This window comes from Peromyscus maniculatus, chromosome 10, assembly GCF_049852395.1.
Source record: "Peromyscus maniculatus bairdii isolate BWxNUB_F1_BW_parent chromosome 10, HU_Pman_BW_mat_3.1, whole genome shotgun sequence".
Classification (NCBI taxonomy): domain Eukaryota; kingdom Metazoa; phylum Chordata; class Mammalia; order Rodentia; family Cricetidae; genus Peromyscus; species Peromyscus maniculatus.
The window spans coordinates 8,187,280-8,215,178 of record NC_134861.1 but is presented as its reverse complement, the minus strand read 5'-3'; the positions used below and the strand labels follow the sequence as shown (position 1 = coordinate 8,215,178).

Genomic DNA, 27,899 nt, shown 5'->3' with positions numbered 1-27,899 from the left:
TAGGAGGGACATGATCCCATATCACACGTGTTCCCCCTTCACATAAGTGCATCACTGTTTGTGCATGACAAAACTGTTTCCCCAAGACAAAAATCGCTATTCTAATGCAGTATTTGAAAACGTCAGGTGAGTCGGGCAGTGGTCTCTGTGAGTCCGGGGCCAGCCTGGTCTACAAACTGAGTTCCAGGACAGGCACCAAAACTACACCAAAAGGGCGCCGCAGTACCCCTCAGCCGACTGAAAACTGCCCTGCCTTAGCCAACAGCTGAGAGTCCTTGCAGATGAAGACACCACCACAACTTACAGCAAATATTTAATTTGGTCCCATCAACTATCCCAGTACATCTTCCTGCTGTGGTAGCAAAACCATGCTAAGCAGGGGTTCATGAGGTATGGGGGTCATTGAGAAGACCCCAGAATCACTGAACCCACTCCACAGGCCTGGTGGTTCTGCAATATGAGGGTCTGGCTGGCAGAATGTCAAGGTGGGAAGAAGGAATTCAAGACGGGAATATAGGCCTCAGCCTGTATTTTTGCTTGTAGGAAGTGCAGAAAAGCTGGAACACATATTCAAGTTTCAACCGAATTATGCAGGAAAAAGTGGCTAAGCCCCTCTTCGGGTCCCCTCCCTAAGGTCTCCTGTCATCTCTGTTCTATCTTCCAATTCTGTGTTTCAAACCCAAAAGCTGAGTCCTGTGTTCCAGCTTCTTCTGGGTTCCTGCTTCAAAGTCTGATTCATGCATCCAAATCCTTCTCCCCCCCATCCTTTCTCAGCCCTTCTGAGTAGAATTCTGGGCCTCCTCCTGACTTTGATGACTTCAGGGATTATGGTAGTTCCAGATTTTTAAGGCTCAGACTTGCTTTTTTAATAGAGACCAGAGATTTCCTGGAGGCCATACCTGGTCTGATACCTCTTCACACCCCACCTCTTAACTACTTATCATGCTACCTGGGGGGAAACTAAGCCATGTCCACAGTGTTAGCTGGGGACATGATGGCCTGGAGATGAGGAGTCTCAGGGAAATGTGTGACTGTTTAAAAGGATGCTAGTCTTCATTTGGGAAATTAAAAACTTCTGGCCTGGGAGAGTGGAGGGACAGGTATAGACAGAACTCTAAGTTCTCAGAAAACATCCTCCTTTCCAAGCTGAACACAGCCCATCAGATTCTTCCAGAGCTGAGAGACAACTGTGCCAGCAGGCCTAGGAGCCCCTCTGTTCCCGGTTACTCCAAAGGAGAAAGGGAGGCGGTGGAGACAGTGCCAGCCTCACTGGAGAGGAGAGATCTTCAGAGGGATCATGATTCGTGACTCCATGTGTCGAACCAAGGGGACTGTGGAGAGAGAAGCAGAGGTTACAGAGCTGGCCAAGAACACTTGGTTCCTGACCAAAAACTCACAAAACCTGTGATGGGAAGAAGTCCCTGCTGTCAGCTGAGAAAGGCTTACAAGACAGGATTTAGGTGGTAATGAGCTGAGTATTTTACAATTTTTGTTCATTTTCTACGTATGTGACAAGAAACTAGCATGGGGCTAGAGAGGCAGCTCGGTGGCAGAGCACCCGCCTAGCGTGTGGAACTCCGGATTCTGCCCTCGCTTCCAAAGCACCCAAAACGCACTAAGCCTAATAATATAAAAGCAAGGACAGATTAAGGACAACATAGGAAGATAGGAAGAAAAATAATTCTAAGGCCAGAGGTGTGGTTCTGTGATGAGGTGAATGTTGATTAGTATGTGTGAGGTCTTAGATTCGATCCCCAGCATCAAAAACAGCAAACAAAAATAAAGAGAACTATAATGGTCTACACTGGCATGGTAAGAATTTAAGGGTTGAGGTTTGACTCAGTGTGACTGCCCCTCATTCAGCTAGGGAGGCCATGCCCGTGGGGGTAGGGGTGTCAAGAGAAAGTCCTCAGGAGGTAAGTTCTTTTTAAGGATTTTATCTATCTTTCTAACAATATTTATAAGTCAATGTGTGGGTATGTGCACATGGAGGTCAGAAGAAAGTGTCAGAGCTGCTAGGGTGGGAATTACAGGCAGCTGTGAGCCTCCCAAGCTGGGTACAGGGAACTGAACTTGGATCCTCTCTAATGAACTTGGATCCTCTCTAAGAACAGTATGGAAGTTTAGCCACTGAGCCATCTCTCCAGCCCAGAGTTTAGATTCTTGCTTCCTGTGCTTAACTTGTGTAGACAAATCTCCACAAGCCTAGTTCCCACAAGGTTGGGAGAAGCTAACTAGGCATTTCTATTGTGTCCAGTGGATGCCAGCACTGTCCGCTGGGACCACACTTGGCACAGCAGGGCTCATGCACCTACCTCAGCAGACATACCATTGCCCACACCAAGTAGCCATGTGGAAGATTAACTGTAAACTCCTCAAGGTCGGGGACAGAATCTTGTTTATTTATAGGCCTGCACTACCCACCCACCACAGTTTCACTGTGAAGATTCAGTCATTATCTGCTGACTCTGGGTTCCTAGCAGTGGCGACACTTTGAGGAAGAAGTTGCTCAAAAAATTTGCTGCGGGTTTTGATGGTAGATAGGGCAAAGCATTCCACGCATAAACTCTCAATGCCCTCCCTGCAGCAGAGACAGAAAGCAGCGGCTTCTGTGAGGTGCAGAGCTGACCCCGGGGTACATCTCACATAGGGATCACCTGCCTGTGTGTGTGTCTTAGAGCCTCAGGATGGATTGTATCATGTGGAATGTGCATCACAAGACAAAACCCCACTAACGCATGTCAAAGTAAGTTCCCACTTGGGCACAGCGGCACATGCCTGCAATCCCAGCAACTTGGAAGACTGAGGGGAAAGGTCCACCAGGATGAACTTGGGCAGTACAGCATGGCACTAATTCAAATGGGGGTGGGGACCAAACAAACAAGACAGTGCGTTCCCACACTAGAGGCAGTCAAGTGATGCCAGCTGGCCTTGCAGAGACCTGCGTCCTCGGGTCTCCCAGCAGACCACTTGCAAAGGCACCAGTGACCTGCAGAGGAGACACCCACCTGTATAGTAGACATTTTCATCCCAGCCCCTCTTCCTCCAGGCTGCATTTCGAGTCTCCTCCCGAGACTGCAGATCTTTGTAGGCTGTGAGAAAGGCAGAGGCTCATTCCTCAGAGAATCGGATCCCTGCCTCAGCACAAAGACCCTCCCACTGCCCAAACCCTGCCCTACTATCTCTTGGTGCCCAGATGCCTCCTTCGACTGTCAGCAAACGCTGCTGTCAACAGCATTCGGTCACACATGTTAAAATGAATGATTCCCACTGGGCAGCGGTGGCGCACACATGCACAAAGGCCCTGTGGTAGGGATTAAGGGTTTTGAAACATAGATATTTCCAGTCTCAAGCTCTCCTGTGGACGCCTTATCTGGTGCCCACGTGACATTTCTAGTGGGGAGCAGCTGTATCTTACAATGTTTTTTGCATTTATTTATTCAGGGTGAGGAGTATGTGGAGGTCAGAAGGTAATTTGCAGGAGTCAGATCACTCCGGCCATGTGGATCCTTGGGATCAAACTCAGGTTGTCAGGCTTGGTGGCAAGTGCTGACTGGACCAACACCGGCATACTAAATATAGCCCTCCCAAAGACCACAATTATACCCCAATCCCATGACTTAGCTCCTCCCCTAGACCTCCTTGTCTGAGAACAGGACACACAGCTGCTCAGGGAAGAGTCTGAAGGCTCTCCTTACCGTCTCCTTTCTCCTCCAGCAATTCATTCTCAGTCCCATCAATTCGATGTTTAGACCAATGGATCTGTCTGAGCACACCACTGCCGCTACCTGAAGCCGGCCCATGCCCACCTGCCTGCACTAATGTAAGCATCTTCCCATGCCCAGTTTCCAACCTTGCTTCCCTACCAGGCACAGAACTGATACGCTGCTGCTGCTGCCTCTCCTACCACATCCATGATAAACCCCAGCTCATTCCCACGGCCTTCGAGGCCCAGCCTGATCTGATGGCTGGCCTCCTCCATCCATCCATCCTGTCTACCACACTCTTCCCGTTCCCTCCATGCCCGCCTCCTTTCCACTCATCGAAGGCCTCCTCACATGCTGTTCTGTCTGCTTGTGACTTCCTCCAGCAATCCCTAGCCAGCTTCCTCACCCTTCAGCTCAGGACTCGGTATTATACCCTTCAGAGGGCCCTTGTCTATCCAAGCCACTAAGGTCCCTTGCTTCTTTCTGCTGTCTTCCCCTGCCTGGTCTCCCACAGCATCTGTCATGTGAAATTGAGTCCTTTTGCTAGTTTGTCTGAGGGTGCATCTCCCTCTGCTAGGATGTGAGAGCAACAGGAACACAGTTGCATCCACGCGTTTTGTGAGGTGACGGGACAAACAGGGTCTCCTGGAGTGCCTCCAACCTACCCCATAGGTGGTGTACCACGTAGAGCTCTCCTATTTGTGAAAAGAAGCCGCCCACTGCCTCCTGGTTCTCCTGACGGTACTTGATGGCTCGAGCCCTGGAGATAGCAGAGAACATGAGGCAGAGGCCCAGGCAATGGTCCCCCAGGGTGTCCCAGGCTGATTCTCTGGCCACATTTTATGGGTGGGGTCAAAGTGGGGCCCAGGGAACGGATTCTGGAGGTGTAGCTGCTAGCTGGTTGGCAGCACTTTCCTCTACAGAATTGGCACTGTTCAGATGGATCCTTGTCTGAGATCTGTGAGGAGCAGAGCGTGCTGGGTTCCTTGTAACACACCCTAAGGAAGCCCACTGAGAACCTGATGGGGCAGGACAGCAGGGACCCAACCGAGTGCCACCACTTACCAGTTGTTTCCCCACTCAATCATGGTTCCTGGCTGGAAGAGATCCAGAGGGAGGAGGAAGTGAGCACCACCTTGGACTCCCAACATCGTAAGGGCAAGGATGGGAAACCAGCCTTCCCCAGAGCCAGGAGCTCACTCATGGGCCCTGACTCACACCTGGTGTGCAGCGATGCGCAGAAAATGCACATCCCTCTGCTCTGAGCATACCAGGAGGGAGGAGCATCAGACACTCCTAACCAGAGCTCTGGCAAAGCAACAGAACAGCGGGGAAGACAGAAGGCAAGAGGGCTCGGTTGGGAACCAGGTACCTTGAGCTTGTATGTCCTCAGCTCATAGATGTGGGGGCCAGCTCTGGGCTGTGGCTCATTCCAGAAGCTGAACTCCAGAAGCAACTGGTTTCTCCGGGACAGCAGCATCTTGCTCCGTTCCTTCCGGAACTCCAGGTACTCCTGAAGGCACAGCATTGTAGGCACAGTAGCCAGGAGCTTTATGCTACCCTGTCAGTGTGCTCTGTGGGTGGCAGAGGAATCTCCCACACTCCCCTCCACACAGGGCTGGGCTGGAAGCAACATGCACACAGGATGCTGGGATACCTTGTTGTTTTTTAGCTTGTTCATGCAGTCCATGAGGGCTGGATAGCCACCTGAGAACCTCCATAGGTGCACTGTTGGGGACAGGGACACAGGTCAAGGAGCTACCGGGACTCTACCTGAGCAACCACCACCAAGGCTGGACTGTGTGTGTGGCAGTCGGGGGGGGGGGGGGTGTCTCCTAGTCCCCTTGTCTTGGTGAGGAGTACCACAGGGTAGAGGGATGACGTTAGATGCAAGCCCAGTACAAGCCCAGGAGACCACTAGCTCTGCTCTGCTTGGTAGCCTTTGACCCCTCAAGGACTCAATGTCCTCATCCACAAAACTCCAACATTCCTAAAATCGCAGCAACAAGAGGATCAGATGAGGATGGGGGTAGCTACTGATAAAACACGTGCTTGGCATGCAGAAGGACCTGGGTTTCATCTATAGTATCACAAACAAAACCAAACAAAAGATGATCTGAGTGTCTTCCTGCTGTGGGATGGTCTGTATGTCAAATGTGTTGCTCTGATTGGTCAATAAATAAAACACTGATTGGCCAGTAGCCAGGCAGGAAGTATAGGTGGGACTAACAGGGAAGAGAATTGAGAGAACAGGAAGGCAGAGAGAGACACTGCCAGCCGCTGCCATGACAAGCTGCATGTGAAGATGCCAATAAGCCACGTGTCAAGGTATAGATTTATAGAAATGGATTAATTTAAGATGTAGGAACTAGATAGCTAGAAGCCTGAGCCATTAGGCCAAACAGTTTAAATATTATACGTCTGTGTGTTTATTTTATAAGTGGGTTGTTGGACTGCTGGGGCTTGGCAGGACCCAGAGAGAAAACTCTCCAGCTACATCTTCCACCCTAGGGACACCAGCAGACACAGGGATTAACAGAACACTCCAAGAGGGCTGATGCTGTAGCTCACTGGTAGAGCATTTGTCTAATAGCAGGAGACCCCAAGTTCCATCTCTTTTAGCACTGCAAAAAACAACCAACCAAACGATTACAAGAGTGTTCCAAGGCAGTGACTGTAAAAGAAATAAATAAATAAGTAAAACCTGCAGCTATGTATGGAGACAGGGACATGTAGTTCCAGCCGCTTGGGAAGCTGATGCAGGATGATGCCTTGAGCTAATGTCTGGGTAACAGAGGGAGACCCAACCTTATGAAGGAAGGAAGCAGACTGGGAATGCAGCTTAGCCGGTTGCCTGCACAAAGCCCTGAGTTCAAAATCCCCAACATTACATAAAACTGGGCTGGTGACACACATTTGTGTGGAGACAGGAGGATCAGAAGGTTCAAGGCCAGCCTGAGCTGTGGAAGACCCTGCCTCAAAAAAAAGGAGGGGGGAGGAAAAACAAACTAAGGGCTGGGATACTGGGGTACTCCAGCATGTGGTCAGGGGCAGAAGGATACATACAGGGATGCCAATGTACACATGATCTCCTCGTGGATACTCAAGACTGATTATAGAGACCCCTTGGTCCTCCAATGAAAGGCCATCCTCATTCTCACTGAGAACTCTTTGTACCATTAGATTTTCCCCCAACCATAGTCTCTGCTGGCTTCAATAGGAGCCCCTCCAAAATTCATGCCCTGCCAGAACCATGCTATGTGACCTTGTTTGGAAACAGGGTCTCTGTAGATAACTGAGTTAAGACTATATACTGGATAGACCTTCAGTCCAGTCTGGTGCCCTTATCAGAGGAGAGATGCACACAAAGGGAATACCCTGTGACCCAGAAGACAGAGCTCAGACTGATGTGCCCACATGCCAAAGAATGCCAGGGGTTCCTAACAGCCGGAAGTTGCAAGAGGCAGGAAGGACGCTCCCTGAGCCTCAGAGGAAGCCCAAACCGAGCTAGTACCTTGATTTCTGCCTCTGGCTGCCGAAGTTGAAGGATGCACTTCCATTTTGGAGTCTGTAGTAGTTTATGGCAGCCCCGGGTAGCTAACCTGAGTCCCAGTAAGCAAAGCATGAGCTAATGTGAGAGAACATGTACTTAGCATATTCGAGGCCTAGGTCAATCAACAGCAAAGCAGAGGAAATGAGGGAGGGGGAGGGAGGGGGGATGGCGGGGCAGACAGAGGAGGAGAGGAAGAAGTCAAACAACAGCACTAAAGTCGGGACCACAGCTGTGCGGGGAGGCTGGCCCCCAGGAGGCGAGGGGCCATGCTAGAGCTGAGGGTAACCGACTGACCTGTGACTTGAAAGCACAGGTTCTGTTACTTCCCACGGTAGCCATTCCCTCATCAGACTTTCTTGGCACCTTGATTTTCCCATTTGCAAAACGGTCTGACCCTATAGTTCAAAGGGCCTGTTCCAGAGGGAAGTACCCTAACTTTTGTATGGATGGCAGTCTGTCCTATCATGGCAAACCAAGAATGCCGACCTACAGGAAAGGGGTCAACTTAATGTGAGGCGTGAAGAGGCCAAGAAAGAAGTCTCTAGTCATCAGTGGCCCCTAGAGAAGACAGATCAGTGGTTTGACAAGTGTATTCACATGTATATCCCTGTGCCCTGCTCCTGGAGCCTGACTCTAACGGCCTGCTCCTCAGATGTCTCCACATAGAGGAGATAAATCTCAAGATGTGCATCATATAGGATATGCTTTATAAAGTCAAAATTCATTTCACAGTTTGCAAGCATGGTTTGGTTTTATTTTAGATAAGGTATTGCTAAATAGCCCAGACTGGCCTCAAACTCTCTATCCCCCTGCCTCAGCCTCCCAGGAACTGGAATTACAGGCATGTACCACTAAGTCTGGCTCAACCAGTAACCTTTTTTTTCTTTTTTGAGACAGGGTTTCTCTGTGTAACAGCCCTAGCTTTCCTGAAACTCACTCTGTAGACCAGGCTGGACTCGAACTCATAGAGATCTACCTGCCTGTCTCCTGAGTACTGGGATTAAAGGTGTGCATGCACCACCATGCCTGGCTTCAATCAGTAAACTCTTTTTTCTCTTTTTTTTTTTAAATGTTGACCCCACCTGCTTCTTATTTTATTTATTTGTTTGTTTGTTTGTTTGATTGATTTTATGTACATTGGTGTTTTGCCTGCATGTGGGTGTCAGGTCCCCTGGAACTGGAGTTACAGATAGTTGTGAGCTGCCATATGGGTGCTGGGAATTGAACCCAGGTCCTCTGGAAGAGCAGACCGTGGTCTTAACCTCTGAACCACCTCTCTAGCCCCTCAATCAGTAAACTCTTAATAGAATCCAAGGAGTTTTGCTACTGCCAGTCAAGTTGATCAAAGATTAAAAAAACCATAGTGCTAAGCGGAAAGCACATGGCTTGTCTTGATTACCAATTATTGTCTGTCACCAACACAGACCAGATAATTACGGATATCTGTCTTTCTCTTTGTACAGGTTTCCTAATTCTATTTCTTGAGTCAGGGTCTCTATGAAGCCCTCACTGGCCTGAACTTGATATGTAGTCCAAGCTGGCCCTGAACTTATGGTACCACCTGCCTCTACTTCTCAAGTACTGGGATTACAAATGTGTACCACCATGCTAGGCTTACAGATTGTTTTCTTTTACTAAACACACACATCAGGTTTGAGACAGGTTGGCTTATGGGGTGATGAGCTCCCACTGTTGGGAGTTTATGCAAGGGAAGCTGAGAGGGTTGTCTGCAATGGCTGTGCCGTAGTCTATACCTGTACCATGCAAAATGATCCTCTGCCACACTGGAAATGGCTACAGCCGTCTACCAATGGCAGCCGCGAGCCAGGCAGGTCTTTCAGTGGACACTTGAGGTGTCAAAGATGACTGAGGAACCGAATTTTCTGGTTGTTATGGTCAAGTTTGGTTTTAATTTTTCAAGACACGGTCTCATTCTATAGACCTGGCTGGTCTGGTGCTCACTCTGTAGACCAGCGTGTCCTCAAATTCACAGTAATCCTTCTGCTTCAGTCTCCTGAATTCGAGGATTACAGGAGTCAGCCAGCATGAGCTTTTAAAACATATTTTTTCAGGATTAAGTTTATGTGTATGAGTGCTTTGTCCGAATGCATGTATGTGTGCACCATGTGTGTGCCTGGTACCCATGGAGGTCAGAAGAGGATGCAGACTCTCTGGAGCTGGAATTGTGGATGCTTATGGATGGTTGGATGCCAGAAATTGAATTCAGGTCCTCTGCAAGTGCGAAAGGTGCTCTTAACTGCTGATACCTCTCCAGGCCCCAGCATAAACTTTTTGACAATAATTTTTTGAGGAACTATTTACTTTTTAATTTTATGGGTGCAGGTGTTTGGCTTACATGTGGCTTATGTCTTGTGCACCATGGGTATGCAGTGCCTGTGAAGCCAGCAGAAGGTGTGGGGTTCCCCAGGAACTGAAGTTACAGATAGTTGCCAGCCACCAGGTGTATGCTGGGAATGGAACCTGTGAGACCTCTGGAAGAGCAGCCAGTGCGCTTAACCACTGAGCCATCTCTCCAGCACCACCCCACTCCCCAGCATGGATTTTTTAAAGAGAGGGAATATTTATATTGAGTATTAAGTATTTCCAAGAGATATAGCCCTGACCCCCAAAACTCACTACCTATAGGAGACGGTAGACAAGGATGTCGGCAGCTACAGGGACGCATCATTAGGGAATGAAGAGGCAAGTAGTGGAGATGAGAGCCAGGGACAGTGCCTGACTCACCAAGGACAGTGCCTGACCCAGCAAAAATGCAAAGAATCATTTTTTCAGAAGGATGCCATGTCTACACCAAAATATAAAACAGTAAGACAGGCAAGAGCTGGTGAGATGTAAAAGTAAAAGCTCTTGCTACACAAGCCAGACAACTGGAGCTTGATCCCTGGAACCCAAGTGAAAAAGCCAGGAACAGAAGTGCACATCTGTAATCTAGCCTGGAGTGCACAGTGCAGCACCAGAAACAAAGGGGACCCCACCTCAACAAGGTGAAGACAAGAACTACTGTTCACTAACCTCCACAGGCACACCACAGCACATGCACACCTGTACGGACAGACGGACAGACTGACAGACAGAAACACACACACACACACAAAGTAAATTAATTTGAAAATAACTTTAAAAGATAAGCAAATGGGGGCTGGAGAGAAGGTTCAGTGGTTAAAAGCACTGACTGGTCTTCTAGAGGTCCTGAGTTTAATCCCCAGCAACCACATGGTGGCTCAACCATCTATAATGAGATCTGGTGCCCTCTTCTGGCCTGCAGGCGTACCTGCAGGCAAAATACATATATACATTATAAATAAATAAATCTTAAAAAAAAAAAAAATACAAGCAAACAAGCCAAGAGTGGTGGCGCACGCCTTTAATTCCAACACTTGAGAGGCAGAGGCAGGTGGATCTCTGTGAGTTCAAGGCCAGCCTGGTCTACATAGTGAGTTCCAGGACACCAGGACCCTGTCTTGAAGAAGGAAGAAAAAAAAAAAAAAAAGACAATCAAAGCATTTCAGCACTCAGGAGGCTGAAGCAGGGAGATCTTGAGGACCACAAGAATATATTATAGAGATTTGGCTGTGTATTATAGCTATACCTAGAATTTTCAAGGCGTTTTTCTAGTGGGAAGCCATTTATCACGGAATATTTGGTGTTATTCAGTTTTAATATTCAGCTGCTCCTCGTTATGAATTTCTTGTGCTCATAATTCCCATAGAACATGTATATGTGAGCATCCTACTCCGACCAGTACTTGGATAAGGTCATGTAGGCAGGTCCTTCTGCCTCCCTGCTCCCTTTTTAGCATTTGAATTGGCTATTTTGCAAATATCCCCTTTTAGCTACATCCAAAGATAGGGCCAGCTCCAAACAAAGCACTGAAGGACAAGCAAGGAACAGACTAGCTACCAGACCACCTGCTAGGTGCCTGAAGCCCCTGAACTAAGGTAAAACTCCTTTTGGAGGCAACCTGGCTCCTAGATGCATAGCTTTGTTTCTTGTGCAGATAAAGCTCAGACTATCCAGTGCCTTCAGGCCTAGTGGCTTTCCAGAGCAATTGACTGAGGACAAAGGAGGTTTTTGCATATCCAGGTGGAGTAAAGAGTGAGGCAGAATTCCTGGTGGACAGAATTGTGTGGCAGGGAGAAAAAGAACAAGGCAGTCTCTCTGTAGATGTTAGACCGAGCAGCCTGGCCAGAGAGAAGACGACAGAGCTTCTGTAGAGGGTAAGGAAGTTTCTTATAGAGTTTATTAGGGTCAGGAGTAAGGAGCCAGGAAGGATAGATGGAGGATGAAGGAACAGAGGACGAAGATGAGGCCAAAAGCATAAGGGCTTAGTTATTACCAGGGCTATGAGGGGACAGAAAAAGTAGGTACAAAGAGGAACTAAGATTCAAGATGGAATTGAAGCTATATAGATAGAATTTTTGTCATAGAGGAATAAAGTAAAAGGACAAAGAGCTTGGTGTATCTAGATTCCTCCACCCGCCGATGGTTGCATCTCTTTGGGGCCCCATGGGAAGATTATTAAGGCTGGTCCATTAATAATATTCTAGAGGGAAAGTACGTCTTAGAGGCCAGCCTGGTCTACACAGTTAAAACAAGTTAAAAGACAGGTAAACCAAACCAAGTAAACCAGGCAAGGTAGAACAAACCCCTCAGGTCGGCCACCTATAACTAGAGAGTTCTACCCGGGGAACCGATGACTCCTAGGCAGAGCAGCACAGTGAACGGAGGTAACAAAGGAAGGCTGTGGACTGGGCAAGGAAGGACTCCCAGGCCTCGTGGGCTGCCTGAGGGCACTGAGGGAGGAGCCACAACAGGTGTTTGGGTGGGGCGATGAGGTATGAAAGAAACATACTCCCTCATGCCCCCAGAGATGCTGCAGAGAGAGGAGGGCAGTCGGATATGAGAGCTGGTGGAGACCCGGGCTGGGTGGTCCCTGTGGACAAGGGAAGCTCACCTGCCTGGTCCTGCTCCCCGTACCACGTGTTCCAGTTGCCCACAAGCGAGCAGGGGTAGTCCTCATCCAGGTGCAGCTTGGGCAGCACAGCCTCCCTGTGGGAAGGGCACAGGAAGGAGCAGGGCTTGCACTGGCCACCAAGGGCCCTGAGATAAAGGTTCCAACTCGGGCCCCAGGGCCAAGCCTGTCTCCTCTCTAAGAAGCACAGGTGGGGCTCTAGAATCCACACCCTTTGATTTGGACAGGAGATTGAGGCAGAGGGTTTAAGAGTTTCTTGGGAAGGAGGGCCCTACCCACTACCTCCCACAGTGGAGGGGAACAGTAGATGGAGAACACTCACGTCAGACTGTTGTAGGCATCCAGATATTCGGGCTTCACATTGTGAACTGCAACATACGACAGAGAGCAGGAAATGAAGTGCATGCAATACCCACACATGCTTGTGTGTGTGTGTGTGTGTTTGGGGGGGAGTTGGGGGATCAGAGTGAGCAGGCCCCAAATAGGGCCAAGGCTCCCAGGACAGCTTGGGGCCTTGCTGAGAAGGAGGATTCTATCATCTCCAATATCATAGCTCTTTACCCCAAATCCGCCCACAAAAACAGCCTGAGGTGCAGCCAGCCAGGTTAGCGGCCACTCACATTGGATCTTGTAGAGGTTACTAGTCTCCTTCTTAGACAGCAGCGTGGAGTGGGCGTCCTTCCGAGGATCCACCTTGTGAACAAAGAGGGAGCGGAACCAGCTGCCTTCACTGTCCTTGGAATAGAAGCTGCGGGACAGAGGGATTGAGAGGGCCACGTGGAGGCGGCACAGGAGCCCTAGCGATTCCCCAGCTCAGGTATGATCCTCCCTTGGCCTGATGACCTACATTTCTAACAACAGGGCCACGGAGTCCCATGGCAGCTACAGAGAGTGAAATGCCATCATCCGGGCAGACACAGTGCCTTCTAGAAAGATCCCAGCTGCCCAGTCCGCACTGTATCCTTGCAGAGCTCAGGAGGCCAGGAGACAAGCTGTGCTCCAGTATCTCTCCCTTCTCTCCCCTCCACTTCACTCCCTGCCTGCCCAGGGGTTCTCCAGCCACACAACAAAGTCTATCGCTAAGAGGATCAACCCCCCAACTCACCTTCCCTGAAGCCCGTCTTTGTGATGATAACAAAGACCCTGGCCCCCCTAAAGCAGGCAATCACCCCTATGAGCAGCCAAGATTCTTCCTTTTGCCTTTCTGGGTTCTATGATACAATTTTACAAGCTCAGCCGGGCGGTGGTGGCGCACGCCTTTAATCCCAGCACTCAGGAGGCAGAGCCAGGTGGATCTCTGTGAGTTCGAGGCCAGCCTGGGCTACCAAGTGAGTTCCAGGAAAGGCACAAAGCTACACAAAGAAACCCTGTCTCGAAAAACCAAAAAAAAAAAATTATTTTTTACAAGCTCCCTCTTCCTATTCCTTAACATCCTACAGAACTTTTGTAGCAGGATTAACTTTTCCTGCCTCACCGCGCCCTTTTCTCTCTATGTACATGATTACGAGAGAACAGAATTCCCAGGAATTCTGAACTCAAATCCTGGGGCGCTCTGAGAGTCCAGCCGTTTACTCTTCCAAGTCATTAGACCCAGAGGCATGGGACAGCTGTTGTCCTTCTGGCTGGAAAGGCCTCCAAATTAACTCTGGAACAGAGTATGACAGTTTATATGCTCCACCAGGTCCTTGACAATGTCAATTCAAGAGCCTTCTACTGGGTCTCAGGGGAGTCACCAAATCTCACACTCTTGCACACACTCCAGAACTTACTACAAAACTTCCCTCCAGATCCTCACCTTGAGCCCCTTTACAACACCCCTACCCGAGACTACCTGGCTCACAGATGTTGGCAGTTTTTCCAGTGGCAGGACATGGCTTCACAGAAGTCATAGAATCTGGGCCTTTTCTGGGTAATAAGCTCAAAGACAGAACTACTTGTCTTCACCAAGGGCAGAAATGTGATTTTTTTTTTTCATGTAATGAGTGTCTGTGCAGCCATCTGGGAAGAATGGGGTCTCTGCACTGCCATGACGCCCTGATCAGACATGTCTAGGAGATCCTGGCCCTACCTGAAGCCACCGGGCTTCTAACTGAGGTGGCCATTATTCACTGCCAGGCCGACTCTGACAGTTCTTAGGATAACAACCAAGCTGATCAACAGCCTTTCACTTCAATCTTAATCCCCAATCCTACTCTCTCACAGTCTCAGGAAATCCAAATAAACCTCACCCACTTCCCCCTAGCATGATGGTCACAGATATAATAGTTCTAGTAGACAGGGACCTTCACCCAGTGGAAGAAGCCAACTCCCGTAAAGCAGAGCAAGGGAGAGCCTCACAGGCCACCATCCTCTTGAACACATCCTTGCTTTGCCCTACGACCCCACCCCCCACCTCCGCCTACAGTATGACAATGTTCAGCTTCCATTTTCTTTTGTTTTTGTTTTTGTTTTTGTTTTTGAGAGCTGAGGACCGAACCCAGGGCCTTGTGCTTGTTAGGCAAGCGCTCTACCACTGAGCTAAATCCCTAACCCCTCAGCTTCCATTTTCAATATTAAGGAGTAAATGAAAGTCTCAAAATTAGGCATGATCTCTATGCTGTGTGGCAGCCCTCTATCATCTGAAAAGGCTGAAATGGTTAATCTAAGTCTTTTTATTTATATGTAGCTATCTAATTTTATGTGCATGTGTGCCCGAGTGTATGTTTGTGCATCATATGCTTACAGGAGCCCACAGAGGTCAGCAGAGGAACTAGAGTTACAGATGTTTGTAAGCTGCCGTGTGGGTGCTGGGATCCAAACCTGGGTTCTCCACAAGAGCAGCCATTGTTCTTAACCACAGAGCCATCTCCAGTCCCCTTAATCCAGCTCTTAGAAGCTCTCTAAGTTCACACTTCAGACCCTCCTCAGCCCACTTTTCCTCCCAACTGTACTTTTAAGATCTCACACCCAGGTGTGAAGCTAGGTGTGGTGGTGCACCCCCTTAAGCCTGGTACTCAGGGGATAGAGGCAGGCAGATCTCTGTAAATTCAAGACCACCCTGGTCGATAGAGCAAGTTCCAGGACAGCCAGGGCTATTTAGAGACCCTGTCTGAAAACAAACACAGTAACAAAAAAAAACAAAAAAAAAAAATTCACCTTTTAAGTTGGAGATGGCTCAGCTGTTAAAGCACTGGCTGCTCTTCCAGAGGACCTGGGTTCGAGTCCCAGCACCCACATGGTGGCTCCTAACTATTTATAACTCCTGTCTCAGGGGATCTGGTGCCCTCTTCTGGACACTCAGGGCACCAAAAATGCACATGATGCAGACATACATGCCGGCAAAACACCCATACACATAAAATATAAATAAAATTTAAATAACAATTAAACAGAGATCTCACATCCCTCACTCCAACAGCACTGGGCCCCTATACTTGGCCTAGGATTTGGTCTCATCTTCCTGATGGCCACTGTCACACTCTTTACTTGTCTTCCTGAAATCACCTAATAGGGTCATTTTTAACCATTCTGACTTGGGTTATTCTGCTACTCCTGGTCTCAGCCCCTCCTGCTTCCTCACCTTCCCCAAAAGGCCCATAATCTCAAGTAACACAACTGGACCCTGATGGAAGACCTCTGCCTTTGCTTACCCCTTAACTCCTACCAGGAGTGCATTTCCTGCTCAGCCACTATTTAAATGGACCCAATTAATTTCCCTCCACACACATTTCCAATAGAACTCTATCTCCATGGGCTCAGCACACCTGTTCAACACTCTCACAGCCAAATGTAAACATAAATCTATTTCTTTGCATCTCCACACTCACCAATTTAGTGTATAGTCTTGTCAAATGCTGGCCTTAATAATTAAACCAGGCTCATTTGAACTGAAGCCACAAGGGGTCCCATCCCACGGGCATTCTTTTTGTTTTGTTTTGTGAGACAGGGTTTCACTGTGTAGCCCTGGCTGTCCTCGAACTCAGAGATCTGCCTGCCTCTGCCTCTGCTGGGATTAAAGGCATGTGCCACCACTGCCCGGCCCGTAGGCATTCTTTAATCACACAACTTTACCCTTCTATTAGAGACATAAAAAGTGTGCCTGTCAAACCCCCAATTCCAAGACAATGTACAGGTCTCACAGGTGTTTATTCTTTGGCCTGCCTGATAAAACTCTAGAAAAACTCACAAAACTCCGTCAAGCCTGACCAACTGCTTGTCCCAACATACCTCTGTGACAAAACCAAACCTCCTCTCAAAAGAGCCCTTCAAATTCTCCTCTCTCCGATCACCAACACTAGATCCTAACAGACCCCTGACAGTTCTACCTGTATGAGAAAAATGGCTTCAGCCCCCAACACCTCAGCTTCAACTGTCCCTTAAACAGTCAGACTCCTATTTCTTCCATCCCTCAGCCTCCTCCGTTTCTGGAACATCCAACCATTTCCTTTTTATCGAACACCACCATCTATCTTCAGGCTTAATGGACCTGTCCCTGCCTTCGTTGCCCCTAACAGTTATTCAGCCTCCTTGTGTCTCCTGACCTAGGAGACTGTCCATCGGAAACCCCTCCTACCAGGCAGGCCTGGGCATTACAGCAGGAGTAGATACCAGAGATGCAGACTTAGATTCACTACATAAGCTTAAGCTACATCTCATCAGTTTTTGAGGACCGGGGTGCTTCAGTAATGCTCCGCCGTAACTGTCATGCCTTTGACCTAAGTATGGTGGCCCAAAGGGGTACTGACCTGACTCTGGGAGAATACTGCAGCTACACCTATCTATCAGCATAGTACATGCTGTAGGTTACAGGACACTATAGACATCAAATTTAAGAGTCTCCAAAGGATGGCTCTTAACTGAGAGACATGGGGGTTGACCTGCTCACTAGCCTAATCCTCACCTTTCTTTTTTGACCCTCACTTACTTAATCTTCTGGTACAATCACTATTTTACAGAGTACAGGCCATCAAGCTCCAGACTGTAGTCTTCAGGGATATCAACCATCACCAGAGACATCAACACCTGTCTCTCACCTCTGAAGACCTCTTAATTTCCAAATGATACCACAGTCTGGACTTCTACCTCTTGAGATAGCCACTCCTTTCCCTTTCAAAAAAAAAAGGGGGGGGGTGAGGGGGTGGCTCCAGAGCCTTCTATGCCTTACATCCTACAATCCTGAAGTGACTGAACCAGCAGCTCCAACCAGGGCCCTGTGATACCCCCACTTAGCTTTGTGGAGCTCAGAAGAAGGGGGATCCTCATCTCTTGTCAGTGACTTGACTTTGCTCAGCTATCTTGGGAATGTAAAGAAAAGAGGCCAAAAATAAAAGCAAAATTCCCACTCAACAATATGGCCTGATCTTTATCTTTTTTCGTTTGTTTTGTTTTTCGAGACAGGGTTTCTCTTCGTAGCCTTGGTTGTCCTGGAACTCACTCTGTAGACCAGGCTGGCCTCAAACTCAGAGATCTTCCTGCCGCAGACTCCCCCATGCGGGGATTAACGGTGTGCGAGGATACCTTGCCAATCATTTTTTAAATATGTATGACTGCTTTGCCAGCATGTAACTGCACCACATGCATGCTGCACCCAGGGAGACCAGAAGGAAAACATCCGATTCGCTAGAACTGGAGTTACAGGTGGTTGTGAGCCAAAATGTGGGTGCTGGGAACTGGCCCTGGGCCCTCTGCAAGGGCAGTGACCCACTGAGTGCTCTCACCAGCCCAGATCCACATCTTACACAGACATCTAAAACTAACCCTTAATGACTCATGGAACCTTACACAAATGGCCGATTCAAGAAAAACAACTTACTTCATAAAATTTACTATTAAGCAAGATAATGAGAGGTCCATCTATTCCCTCAAATATGAACCTGAACAAGAGTCTATGGTGGTAAAATCAAATAACATCCCCTTAACTATTATAAAAAGGTTTCCATCCCTTTTCAGGGGTGTGACTTCCCTCTCTGGGAACTCACGCTTTCTTGCCATGTATTTCAGCAAGTCCTCTGTTCATGTCTTGTTAAATTCTTTATTGGCTGAGTCATCATCCTTCCCAAAAGTGTTTCACATGGCATATACTATACTTCTTTCCTATATGCACATATTTACAATACAGTTTCATCTATAAGGCATCTTTTTCATATACATGTACTTACAATGATGATAAAATTTAATTTATAAGCTAAGCATAGTAAGAAATTGATAATGATAAACTAAAACAATTATTCTGTAATAAAGTGTTTGTGGATGTGGTCTATTTCTGGAATTTTCCATTTCCTATTTTCTGATAAGCGTTGCTAGCAGATAACTAAACCTACAGGAAGTGAAACCACAAGTAAAGGGTGTAATATCTATTCTCCATTGTCCACGTGACTGGGTTTGGGATAACCTAGGAGACACACCTCTGGCCGTGTCTGTGAGGGCGTTTCCAAAGAGGCTTAACTGAGAAGACTCACCCAGCACAGTGGCTAGAGACCTAGACTGAATAGAAGAGGCAAGGGGGAAGAAGGAAAGCCTGAAGCAGCTGAATTCATCTCCACTTCCTGACTGCAGACACAATCCGAGCAGCCACATCAGGCTCTGCCCAATGTCATGGACTGTACATTCAAACAGAGTAGGCCCTTCTCCCTTAAGCTGCTCCTTATCAAGTATCTGTCACAACAAGTAACCAACAGCAAACGAGGAATCTATGCTGCTTACCTGGGAGAGGGAAGATGTAGATGATTTGCTGCAAGCCGCAGGAAAACATAATGGAATCCAGCTACTATCACAAAAGCTACTACTTGGAAAGGTTAAGGATTTTTCCAAAGGTCAAGTCATGGCTTAAGAAGTCTTGGTGACATTTTAGCTTTTGTATATATATTAGCCAATTCCTGCAATGATATTATTGCATGCTATGTATGCTTCCAAGAACTCATAACAGTGTGTTTTATCTGAAATACTATCAAGCATCCAAGGCCAAACGATCTCCTGAATTAAGGAAAATTTAGCTCAGACCCTCCTTTCTTATACAACCTTAGTGGTATTTATACTAACATTATAGACTCCTAACATTTACCAAATCACCTCTAGGAATGTAGTGTGAGCACATAAATTCCCTTTTTCTGATATATTAGTAACTGATATTAGCTCTCAGTTGACCTCCTCCTTTACCACTCCCCTTTTGGGTTGTAAAAGAAAGCCTGATGGTCAGTGCCTGAGGAAAACTCTTGTCTGTCTTTATGACCCTGTAAGAATTCAAGCCTGGTGACCTTGCTCTAGCTAGAGCACTGATATTGCATGGGTATAGAACTGTAAACCTCAGAGACTGAGGAGGATTTTGACTGGAGAACTAGAAGAATGAGATGGAAGATGAGGAAGAGCCAGATGGGGAAGAACTAGATGGGTAAGAATGAGATGAGAAAGACCAAGATGGAGCAGAACTAAGATGAGAGAATTAAGATAGAACTTAGAGCAGATAAATGTAGAGAGAAGTCAGACAAGAAAGGAGCTAGGCATGAGAACAGAACTGAAGCTGTGTAGATAGCATATTATCCCAAAGGAATAAAGTAGACAGACTAAGAACTCAGTGTACTTAGATTCTTTTCCTGAAAATAATTCTCACTGTCTGTAGCTTCTCTTCTGGGACTCTGGGGAGATTATTAAGGCCGGACCACAATAATTTACAAGAATGGTTAAATTTAAATTGTTATTAAGTGAAAAGAACGCTGGCTTAAACACCTCTAAAGTCACGGTCTCTTTCAGTTACTGTGCGTGTATTTGTTCACTTAGCAAGAAGCAAAAGGACAAGTGTCCTAGGTGGGTGGGACACATGGTGCACTTAGGGTGCCTCTGAGCCAGACCGGGAGCTTCTTCACTGCAGGAGCTGCATGAAGCAATGCAACCCTCTTAGTGTGGGTTCTAGTACCGCCACCTTCAGGATGAAGCACAAGCTCGTGCCTTAAGGAACTTGCCGAGGTCATATGGAAAATCAGAGACCAGCGCTTTTGAAAACCAGTCCCTCATCTGGGGCTCAGAAGGGCACGGCCTTTGCTCTGAATGGTGGGGCTGCTTCCCCAGGAGTGACAGGTGACAGAGAGGACAGTGGCTGGATTTGCCCACCAAGACCTTTGCTCCAGAGCTAGGCTCTCAGTAACTCATTAACATCAGCAGTGGCCAAGATAAATATCCCGTGGCCAATCCTAAAGAGCAAGCCAGGCGGGGGCTTCAAGGCTGGGGAGTTGAGGAGAGGGGAGGGGAGGGGAGGGGAGGGGAAGGGAGGGGAGGGGAGGTACCTGGAGCTTTGGTTTCCATCTCTTCCTGCCATTCTGCTTCCCCATGTGTTGTTAAGTGAGCAAGATAGGACAGCCCACCCCGCTAGGTCTTTTCTTTTTCACTAATTTTTATTTGATTTTATGTATATGGATATTTTGCCTGCATGCATGTCTGTGCACCACTTCCATGCTTGGCTCCCTGGAGGCCAGAAGATGGTATCAGATTCCCCCGGAACTGGAGTTACAGACAGTTGTGAGCCACCATGTGGGTGCTGGGAATTAAACCCCAGGTCTCTGGAAGAGTAGCCAGTGCTCTTACCTGCTAAGTCATCTCTCAACACCAGGAAGATGTTTTATATAGGTAAAAATCTAATAAGGGACTTGTTCAGACCCAGGGGGTGTCTCAATTTCAAGCCAACATCTTAAGTGAGTTTTTTAAAAAAGATGTATTTATTTAACGTGTGTGAGTGTTTACCTGAATGTATGTATGTATACCACATAGGCGCCAGAAGAGAACATTAGATCTCTGAAGTTACAGATGGTTGGGAGCCACTGTGTGGGTGCTGGGAACTGAACCCAGGTCCTCTGCAAGAGCAGCAAGTGCTTTCTCTTAACCACTGAGCTATCTCTCCAGCCCTCAAGTGCACATTTTTAAGAGTTCAATTTTTCCTTTTCTAGTGAATTCCTGATGTTCTCCTACCCTTGACCTAAAGTGCTATGCTGAGCTACCTAGCATGCAAGACACCCTGGGTTCCATCTCCAGCGCTGAAAAATAAAAATTATACATACCTAAACCAAAAAAACCTCTGTTTTGTTCGATTATTACACTTTATTTATTGTTTGTCTTCCCACCAGACACAGCCTCACAAGGTGGATCTGGTGTGTTCTGCTGTGTTTCCAGTAACCGAAGCAAGGCTAACATACATGCTCAATCTGTGTTTGGGAGATAAATGAATGGGAATGGGGCACAGATGCAAAAAGATATAGATAAAAACAGACAGATGGACAATGGATGGACAGACGGACAGATAGACAGGCAGGCAGCGAGATTAAAGCCTGAAAGTTAAAGAGAGACCTTGACCTAGAATGCGAACTCAGACTCAGGGGCCTTTCCAGTCCAACCACCACAGCAGAATCAGTGCTCAAGAGACTGAAGAACTTGTCGGTGTCGCTGGGACAAACCCAGGTTCCAACGCTAGCTTAGCTTCCCCAGTCTCATCTCTAAAAAGGGGCTGGAGGGTTAGAGAAAAGGCCCAGCACGACAGTACAGCCAACAACGCTGCTTCTCACTTCCTAATGGGTCTCTCCTTCCATTTCCCCCTTTGCTTTGCTTTCTTTTTCTTAAAGTTTCACGAGACAGGGTCTCTCTGTCACTGTCGTCGATTTGTAGACCAGGCTGGCTTTGAACTCACAGAGATCTGCCTGCCTCTGCCCCGCAAGAGCTGAGATGAAAGTCGTGCGCCACCCCCACTACCACCACCACCCACCCCCCTCCCACCCCCTCCCCCCCCCCCCATTTTCCCCCTTTTCTTAATCTGCCCTTTAACCTTTGTAAAGCATTTTGGTTCCTGTAGTGCTAGAACAAAACACGGGGCCTGGCATATGCCAAGCAAGTACTCCACCTCTGACCTACACCCTACCCTTTAAAGCATCATTTGTGGCCAGGAGGCCAGCCTGGTCTACAAAGCAAGTTCCAGGACAGCTGGAGCTATTACAGAGATACCTTGTCTGTGCATGTGCAGGTATATGTGCTAGAGATTGGTGTCAGGGATCTTTTCTATTGCTCTCCACCCTAAGTTTCTGCAGGTGTCTCTTACTATACCTGGAGCTCATTGATGTGGCAAGGCAACCTGGTCAGCGAGCTAAGGGAGCCTTCTGTCCCTTCCTCCCAGCACTAAGGGTTACAGTGACGTGTTTGTTTGGAGACAGGGTTTCTCTGTCCCCAAAACAAAATCAAACAAACACTAATGGGACTAGAGAGATGGCTCAGTGGTTAAGAGCACTTACTGCTCTTACAGAAGATCTGAGTTCTCTTCCCAGCACCCATGCCTGGTGGCCTGCAACCACCTCCAGCTCCAGAGAACCCAATGCAACCCACTGTCCTACCTGACTTATACTTACATGTACAAACCCACACTCAGATACACACATATACACTCATAATAAATGATAAAAATAGCCTGGGTTTGGTAGCATATACCTTTAATCCCAATACTCAGGAGGCAGAGGCTGGTAGATCCTTGTGAGGTCTACAGAGAGAGTTCCAGGCCAGCTATAGTTACAGAGTTAGACCCTATATTTAAAACACAAAACAAGGGCTGGAGAGATGGCTCAGCAGTTAATAGCAATTACTGCTATTACAGTGGACCTGAGTTTGGATGCCAGCACCACCTGGCATCTCACAACAGTCTGCAACTGCAGGTTCGGGAGAGCTGACCTCTGCAGGCTCCTGCATAAACATGGTCCACATACACTCATGCCAACATACACATAAATAAAGCAAATAACAGGCAGCGGTGGCGCACGTCTTTAATCCCAGCACTTGGGAGGCAGAGGCAGGCGGATCTCTGTGAGTTTGAGGACAGCCTGATCTACAGAGTGAGATCCAGGACAGGCACCAAAACAACACAGAGAAACCCTGTCTCAAAAAACCAAAACAAAACAAAACAAAGTCTGTAAACATATAACATATTTAAGTTGGGTTGGGAATTTAGCTCAGTGGTAGAGTGCTTGCCTAGCAAGCGCAAGACCCTAGGTTCAGTCCTCAGCTCCAGAAAAATAAAATAAAATAAAGCAAATGACTTTTTAAATCTTAAAACAAAAACTCTTAACCAAATAAATAACAAGGGCCTACAGAGCTAGGAATGGTAGCTGCTACCTGAGACTCCCCAGTACTCAAGAGGGATGAGACAGCATGATTCCAAGTTTACCTTAGGCCTGGGCTACAAATGGAGGTCAAGGCCAGCTCAAGCAACTTAGTAAGACTAGGTCTCAAAATCAATGTCAAAAGGGCGAGGGATATGGCATTGTGATAGACCACTTGCCCAGCATTCACAAGGCCCCAAGTTCAACCCCAGCCCTGAGAAGAATGAAAGAGATCTGCCCCAGCTAGACCAGTCCAGCCCTTTCCCATGAGACTCTCGTAGTTTCACAGCCTCGTCTTTTCCCACAGCTATACAGCTAGTCACAGATGATCATCCTTCCATTCCCCACATGACCTCGCACAATGCTTCTGATACAATAGCTCAGAAATTACTTGACCAAGACAAGAACATTTCTATCTCCTTGGGAAAAGTTATAGTAGACGTCACATTCATACTGCCAATGGAAGTCAAAAGTCCGAGTGCAGTGGCCTGAGAAACTCAGAACCTTCTAGACTGGGAAGTTCAGCTCTCTGTAGGTCCTGAAACATCTCAATTTGAGCTGGCTGACTTTAGAGAGGAACCACAGTTCTGCTTATCATGAGAGAGGTGTTTTTGGCTCTAAGAACTAAAGTTTGGGGCTGCAGATACAGCTTGGCTAGCATGGTCCTATGTTCAAGCCCCAGTGACACAAGGGGAAACACATAAACACACAAGCCAAACCACCCTTTATAATTCACCAAAGGCTTGTGGACAACAAGATTAGCGTAGGAGTAACAAGAATTTCTCTTTATTTCTTTCTTTCAAAAGAGTCTTGCTATATATCCCAGGCAAGCTTCTAACTCATGATCCCCCTGCCTCAGTCTACCAGTGATAGGAATACAAGCATGCACCGTTATCCTTAAATAGCACTGTTTATTGAGCAGCTGCTATATACAAATTAATCCTCCCAGTACATTTATTTTTAACTTATTAATTCTTTGAGAACTTTGTACAATGTGTTGTAATCATATTCACCTCTCCTCTTACAATAAAATCTCAAAACAATGAAGGGGCCAGCAAGACGGCTCATCAAGTAAAGTGCTGGCCACGCAGTCTCTTTACCCCAAATCTTCGGTATTACAGCCGGCCCCAAGAGTGACTCCAGAAACATAGGGAGCAGGCTGAATCAGGTCAGCAAGAATGCGTGCTTTCAGGTCTCAATATGAGGCCAGGGCAAAAAAAAAAAAAAAAAATATATATATGCAAATCACTGAGGGTAAGTATCGTAGATAAGTGCTGAGTGATTTCATAGTACAAAGCAGGGATCACCCTACCCATTTTACACAAAAAGAAACCAGAGTCACCAAGAATCATCCAGGATTGCCAAATTTAGAAGCAGCAGGCTGCCTCTAACCCCTCCCCCATCCCTTTGTGACCTCCGGTTGTTCGCCACACAAAAAATCCTACCACCAACTGACTCTGTTCCTTTCTCAGCCTCAGTGTCTTCCTTCCTCAGGAAAACATGGTCTCCTAAAAGATGATCTTGTGCAGGGCAGATGGTGGCACACGCCTTTAACCCCAGCACTCGGAGGCAGATCTCTGTGAGTTCAAGGCCAGCCTGGTCTACAAAGCTAGTTCCAGGGCAGCCAGGGCTACACAGAAAAACCCTGTCCTGGGGGGAGGACGGGGGAATCTGTGGGCTGGCCATGGCTTGGTTAAGAGAACACACTGTTCTTGCAGAAGACCCAAGCTTGGTTCCCAGCACCCACATCAGTAGCTCACAACAGCCTGGAACTCCAGTTCCAAGAGATTGAACTCCTTTTTCTGATCTCAGTGGGCACCTGCATTCATGTGCACATTCTCATTCTCTCTCTCCCCTTTACACACACATAAATAAAAGTAAAATTTCTTTTTTTTTTTTTGGTTTTTCGAGACAGGGTTTCTCTGTGTAGCTTTGCACCTTTCCTGGAACTCGCTTTGGAGACCAGGCTGGCCTTGAACTCACAGAGATACGCCTGGCTCTGCCTCCCGAGTGCTGGGATTAAAGGCATGCGCCACCACCACCCGGCTAAGTAAAATTTCTTTAAAGAAAAAACTAGATGATCTTGGGCCAGTGAAATGTAAAGGCACCTGCTGCCAAGACTGACAACCTGGGTTAGATGCCTGGGAGCCACATGATGATCTCCACACATGCCACAGTACGGACATGCACACACATGTGCACACACACAAGTGTTCAGTTGCACGTGCACACAAAATAAATTTTAAATTATGTTATACGTGGGTGTTTTGCCTGCATGTGTCTATGGGCCACTTGCACACCTGGCACCTGTGAAGATCCCTTGGAGGTGGAGTTACAGACAGCTGTTAAGTGGTCACGTGTGTGAACTGTGAATCAACCCGGGTACTCAGAAAGAGCAACCAGTGCTAACCCATCATCTCTCTAGCCCCTAAAATAATTTTGTTTGTTTGTTTGTTTTATGAGACATGGTCTCTCTGTGTAGTCCTAACTGTCCTGGGTCCTGGAGCTGGATCTGCAGACCAGGCTGACCTCCAACTCAGAGATCGGCCTGCCTCTGCCACCCAAGTGCTGGGGTTAAAGGTGTGCGCCATCACCATCCGGCTCAAAGTAATATTTTAAATTAAATTAAAAATAATGTTTTCCTTGATATTCTTTCAGCTCTCGCCATGACAGAAACTGCTTGAGGCATAGGCTTGGGCAATGGGTAACACAAGCATGGCTTCTTTATCCTCAACAATCCAATGAAGTCTAGAAATATTATGGTTTAATTGGTAGAAAGAGCACTAGCCTAGCATAACTGAGCTCCTGGATTCTTTTCCTAGCAACACAACGCAATCCTATCAGATACATCCTGTTTCCTCCTTCTGCCCAAGGTCATCCCTCCACAAAAGGCTGTTTACAAGGTACACTCCAGGCTCATTTCCTAATGTCAACGTCTCCCTCTTTATCCAGCATGGAGGTGAAGGGCACATGTCCAACTCAGATCTAATGGGACTACATGGCTTCACTCCTGGGCTGGGGCAGGAGGAGCGCAGATTCCTTTCCACAGGTGTGAGGACAGACAGGTGTTCTCACTTCTTTAGCAAATACTCTTTGCCATACCCTGTTCTCAAACCTGTGAGGCTGCGCAAACAGAAGAAGGACTAGGGAATGACAGGTCAGCACGGGGTCAGAAGGGCTCAGGGTGGTGAGTGCAGAGATGAGGATAGTGCAGGACACTGCGCGGTGGAGGGAGGAGCAGCCCAGAGCCAGTCAGGGGAAGCCAAGCCCTACGCAGCCAGAGCTGAGCCTCTCTCTCTCTCTCAGGCCACCAGCGGTGGTGCAAAGTGCAGGGTGCATCATGAGACCTGGGTCCTACATCCAGAGCAACCTCCGCATGGCTCGGAGACTGACCTTGAACAACTCTAACCCACTTCTGCTGACCCACTGTACAGTGCAGGGTGAGGAATCACTTTGGGAATTCCCACTGTACCTCAGTCCTCCTCTCCTTCCTCCTAGAACTTCCTGAGGGAGGAGCTGCCTGGCCCAGAAGCCCCCAGCGCGTGCTCAATCACAAAGGCCAGACTAGAGGGCTGCTACCACTGTCCTCTGCCTTCGTCCCCGCTCCAGTGCTCAAGACCTGTCCCTCCCACTCACCTCATTTTTTATTCTCAGCCCAGACTCAGGTCCCAAACAGGACAAAGAACCTGCCCAGCAAGGCATGGTAATGCACGCCAGTAATATCTAGGAGGCTGAGGCAAGAGGATTCCGAGTTCGAATCACATGTAGTGTGAACCTGTTTAAAAAACAAAACCCTACCCATATCTTTCCACCTCCCTTATTCTTTCTCAGACTCTCCTAAGGCCTACATCCTGGCATCTCCGCCTCTAACCCCCGAATTCCAAACCCAAGAGTCTGCTCTTCATTCCAGCCCCCTCCCCTGCCCCTGTTCCGGGCACGCGGTCAGCCCCGTCGGCCTCTCACCGCACAGCAGCCGCAGCGGCGAGGTCCCCAGCGCGGGGTCCCGGCTTCCCCAGCAGCCGCCGTGCCGCTGCAGAGATGATGCACAACCGCGGAGCCATGTTGGACCAGAGCAGGTCGGAGGAAGGCCACGCCCCAGCCCGGTGGAGGGGGCGGGGCTAGATAAAGCCACACCTTCGCCTCGCCAGCCTCCCTTTCAAGCACAGTCCTCCAAATCGACACGCGAACAATCCCAATCCGTATCCGCACCCCTGAGCTCCTGGAGCTCTGCAGCTAACTGCATCTGTTCCCTTGAACAACCCATTCCCCACTCTATACCTCAGAATTCACCTCGGTAAATGCGGCGTCAAATTCGGAGAACAAAGTAAAGAGGGTCTGCATACCCCCAAAATTGTATACAAATTATGTGTGCCTGTCAGTTCTCTTGCTACTAGGATGCTGGGGTGGAACCCAGGAGTTCACCCGTGGCTGGGCAAGTGCTCTGCCTACACTTGTTCTTCTGGGTCAAGGCATCAACAGACAGTGTTTATCTCATCAAAAGAACAAATTCTCTCCAACACTTCTTTTTAACTTTTAAAAAGATTTAT

The 27,899-nt window shown here is 47.9% G+C and overlaps 1 protein-coding gene across 1 annotated transcript; it reads right to left on the bottom strand.

Annotated features, from left to right (window-relative positions):
• Positions 1–300: 300 nt before the first annotated feature.
• On the bottom strand, positions 301–27,474 carry Nipsnap1 (nipsnap homolog 1). The gene is made up of 10 exons (XM_015991743.3): positions 27,316–27,474; positions 12,874–13,001; positions 12,576–12,621; positions 12,236–12,330; positions 5,365–5,435; positions 5,080–5,220; positions 4,773–4,804; positions 4,373–4,467; positions 3,009–3,092; positions 301–1,331 (listed from the first exon to the last, which is right to left on the bottom strand). Exons 1-10 carry the CDS (start codon positions 27,411–27,413, stop codon positions 1,267–1,269), a joined length of 855 nt encoding a protein of 284 aa, XP_015847229.1. The 5' UTR covers positions 27,414–27,474; the 3' UTR covers positions 301–1,266.
• Between the last annotated feature and the right edge of the window lie 425 nt (positions 27,475–27,899).

Bases quoted from the DNA above. Each gene is read 5' to 3' on its own strand.
- Nipsnap1 (XM_015991743.3), bottom strand. From the start codon at position 27,413: ATGGCTCCGCGGTTGTGCATCATCTCTGCAGCGGCACGGCGGCTGCTG. The intron at 12,331-12,575 runs GTGAGTGTTCTC...CCCTTCCCACAG, and splicing joins GATGCCTACAACAGTCTGAC to GGAGGCTGTGCTGCCCAAGC. The intron at 1,332-3,008 runs GTGGGTGTCTCC...CTCTCTCCACAG, and splicing joins TGAAAATGTCTACTATACAG to TCCCCTTGGTTCGACACATG.